Source organism: Limulus polyphemus, unplaced genomic scaffold (assembly GCF_000517525.1).
Source record: "Limulus polyphemus unplaced genomic scaffold, Limulus_polyphemus-2.1.2 Scaffold709, whole genome shotgun sequence".
Lineage (NCBI taxonomy): Eukaryota > Metazoa > Arthropoda > Merostomata > Xiphosura > Limulidae > Limulus > Limulus polyphemus.
The window spans coordinates 438,058-441,497 of record NW_013666319.1 but is presented as its reverse complement, the minus strand read 5'-3'; the positions used below and the strand labels follow the sequence as shown (position 1 = coordinate 441,497).

General features: G+C 29.4%; 1 protein-coding gene across 2 annotated transcripts in view; it reads right to left on the bottom strand.

Annotated features, from left to right (window-relative positions):
- Positions 1–265: 265 nt before the first annotated feature.
- The window catches only part of LOC106460103 (multidrug resistance-associated protein 5-like), a 76,827-nt gene continuing 73,652 nt past the window's right edge, over positions 266–3,440 (bottom strand). For both annotated transcript variants that reach the window (XM_022386740.1, XM_022386741.1), the window contains exons 29-30: positions 2,936–3,100; positions 266–1,560 (exon numbers count right to left, since the gene is read on the bottom strand). In XM_022386740.1, coding sequence (XP_022242448.1) covers positions 1,468–1,560; positions 2,936–3,100 — 258 coding nt within the window. In that variant the 3' untranslated portion in view covers positions 266–1,467. The remainder of the gene's footprint in view (positions 1,561–2,935; positions 3,101–3,440) is intronic.

Genomic DNA, 3,440 nt, shown 5'->3' with positions numbered 1-3,440 from the left:
ACTACTAGTGTAAAGTTAATATAATTTTCTACACCACAATTTGTTTTGAATCCATTAAGAAAATCAAATCTTAATGTACCAAAGCTCTGGATGTTCTACTTTATTAAGTTTTAATCAACACTAACCTTGTACAATGTGTGAACATTATATACATTTCATATTCAATTGTTTTAATCAATTTTTATCTCACGTTTTGTAATAATATAATTCATGAAAAATGTATGTTGTGTACTACTATAAACAATGAAACCAAAAAATCAAAGTATCTAAGATATTGTTGATGCTTTAATCGTAGACATCTAGAAATACAAAATTCAAATATTTGAGATCTTTATTTAATAGTTTTTGCTATTTTAAGCTCTGTCCTCATCCTACAGAGAAACCTTGACTGAGTAACAAATTACTACAGAGTAGCAAGTCTAGGAAAAGACAGTAAAATGATAAAGTAACACTTGAAAATTTTGTAACTATACAATCAATCATAATGCATGGTCAACATATTATACTAGACTATTAGTTAAAATCAGCTGACATTATGTGTTCTTATAATAATAAAAAAAAATATATAGTACACAGTACTTCATATATCACAAAACAATTAGCACTGAATTACACCAATTACATATAATGGTAAACATTAATAAAATCAAACTAGAATTACATGTTTCAGCTCTTCCATACAAAACTATTAACTATAGTAAAAGTTACCAAGTTTTTGATTTGCAATAAATTTCCAAGGTAACAAAGTTAAACACTGTTAAATATTACTGTGATGCATTTTAACTTAGGTTATTTTTTCTAGTTTTTTAATACAAAATAAAATGTGCTTTAACTAAAAAAAAACAAAACGTGTTTCTACATTTTGTATAATGACTAGGTAAAAGCTTTTCCACTATTTCCTATTGTGTGGAGCATACAATTTTTAACTGGAATGTTTGTGAAAGCATGATTAATCTCAAAGTAGTTTGGGTTTGTAAAAAAAAAACTACATAAATACTTGCGTACAAGCAAAACAGACTTAAATAATAAACATTATATAAGTTTAGATGATACATAGTGAAAAAAAAAACAACACAAAATGTAATGTCGCAGAAAACAAACAGACTGAATATAGCTTGGTCAAAAGCACATAATTTGCCTACACATTTTATACTATTGAACATTTTCAAAATTCTGGTACAATTTTATCTTATTGGAAGTTATATAAAAATAATTTTTTGAAACACTAGTCTATTTACAAGATGGTAGTGTTAATATTTTAAAACCTACAAAATATCTTTGCATAGCTACAATGTAACAAAAATCACACACACTATAAAACCTGTGAAAATCTTTATATGATGAAAACTAATGTAAAGCTACATGTTCTATCTGAGGCTAATGTAATTCTGCTTATTATTGGAAACCAATACTGTCTAAGCCACGTTGTCTATGGCAAGAGCTGGCAGCAAACACTTGACAGCTGTCTTATAACTTGGATGTACTTCTGTCAGACAACATTTGGGTAAAAATGGACTGGGGATTACTTGACAGAACAGAAGGATCTTCAAACTCAACAATCTGAAAAAAAGATCAAATCTAGTAAAAATGATGATGGCTTATCCTAATTTTAAACACATCAGAATAAGAAAGATATTTAGAGAATTTAAAAACATGTAAAAGTAATTATTTGAATACTTTTTTAAATTTATGTTAGCAGAAACTTGAAATCCGAAGTCTGTGCTCAGTAATGGTAGATTCCAGATAATCAGAACAGAAGAATGGTTAAAATAGCACACAGAAATGTTGTCAACCATATGACCTAGGTCCTGATGAAAATCATTTCACCTTTGTCTTTCATAAGTACCAATTTTCATCACTTCGGTATTTTAAAATTTTGTAAGGCTATAAAATACACATGTTTATTAATTGTGTTACTTTAAATGTAAAGTAAATCCTTGCTTATTATGTCTTATTACAAAATTAAGTACTTTAATCAGTTTTGTCTTAATTCTTTGTACAGTTTACTTGTGTCAGATATTTAAGCAAAGCTACACAGAGGCTATATGCAATACCCATCCACAAATAAAAGCAGGTTTCAGATATTTAAGCAAAGCTACACAGAGGCTATATGCAATACCCATCCACAAATAAAAGCAGGTTTCAGATATTTAAGCAAAGCTACACAGAGGCTATATGCAATACCCATCCACAAATAAAAGCAGGTTTCAGATATTCAAGCAAAGCTACACAGAGGCTATATGCAATACCCATCCACAAATAAAAGCAGGTTTCAGATATTTAAGCAAAGCTACACAGAGGCTATATGCAATACCCATCCACAAATAAAAGCAGGTAGTCAAAAGCAACCATTACCAACCCTTCGGTTATTTTAATTAAACAATAGGATTTGGCCAATTACTCTTATTAACATATTTACAGCCCCAAAATGTAGAGCATAATTGTGCAGCAACAGGACACAAACCATGGACCTTTCAAAATTATAACAAGACTATTAAATTAGTAGTTTATTCCTCTCATGGCAACTAATACCTGATAGTCGTTACTCAGTAGCAATGTTGGAAATATCCCAAAATTTCTAGGTTAACACTTTACTAAGTACTGTTGGAATAATTGTTTTCTTGAATATTGAATTTTTTGGGGCATCATTTACATAAAGCATGCTGAACAATAAAAAACATCACGATATAAGAATGTAATATTCTTAACTTAAGGATGAAAAACAGATAAATGTGAAAATTAGTTATACAAGGATTTTTATCACAACAAAACTTAATAGTACTTGGTAAGTCACACCATAAAAAGTTTATCTAACAGTAAATAAGTATTTAGGTGTTATTTAATCTTGAAAGATTTATAATTAATATAAAAAACAATCATCATTAATAGATTTAACTTATAATACATATATAACACTAACATCAAATATGCTTACCTTGCCTTCTTGAAGTACCATAACTCTGTCACAGTTGAGGACAGTCGAAAGTCGGTGAGCAATGATTAAAACTGTGCTTTCTGCAAACACCTCTTTGATGGTTTGTTGAATTAAGTGGTCTGTTTCCAAGTCAATAGCAGCTGTTGCTTCATCGAGAAGCAACACCTAATAATAAAATACCATTGCATTTTAAAGCAGTTTGAAACAATGTTATGGTGGTACATTTCTGGACTTCAACCACCTGAGGTATAATCACGACTATCAATGTTTTGGCTGTCATATGTTTCTCAAGTTAACGACTTGAAAATGTCAGCAATGTTAAGATTTCAAGCAGCTGAAGTCCAGTAAAAACACTATGTACTTATAGTACTATATTATATAGATGCGTCATGTTCCTTTATTTCTTATGTACTTATAGTACTATATTAAACACCTTTCAGATGCGTCATGTTCCTTTATTTCTTATGTACTTATAGTACTATATTAAACACCTTTCAGATGCGTC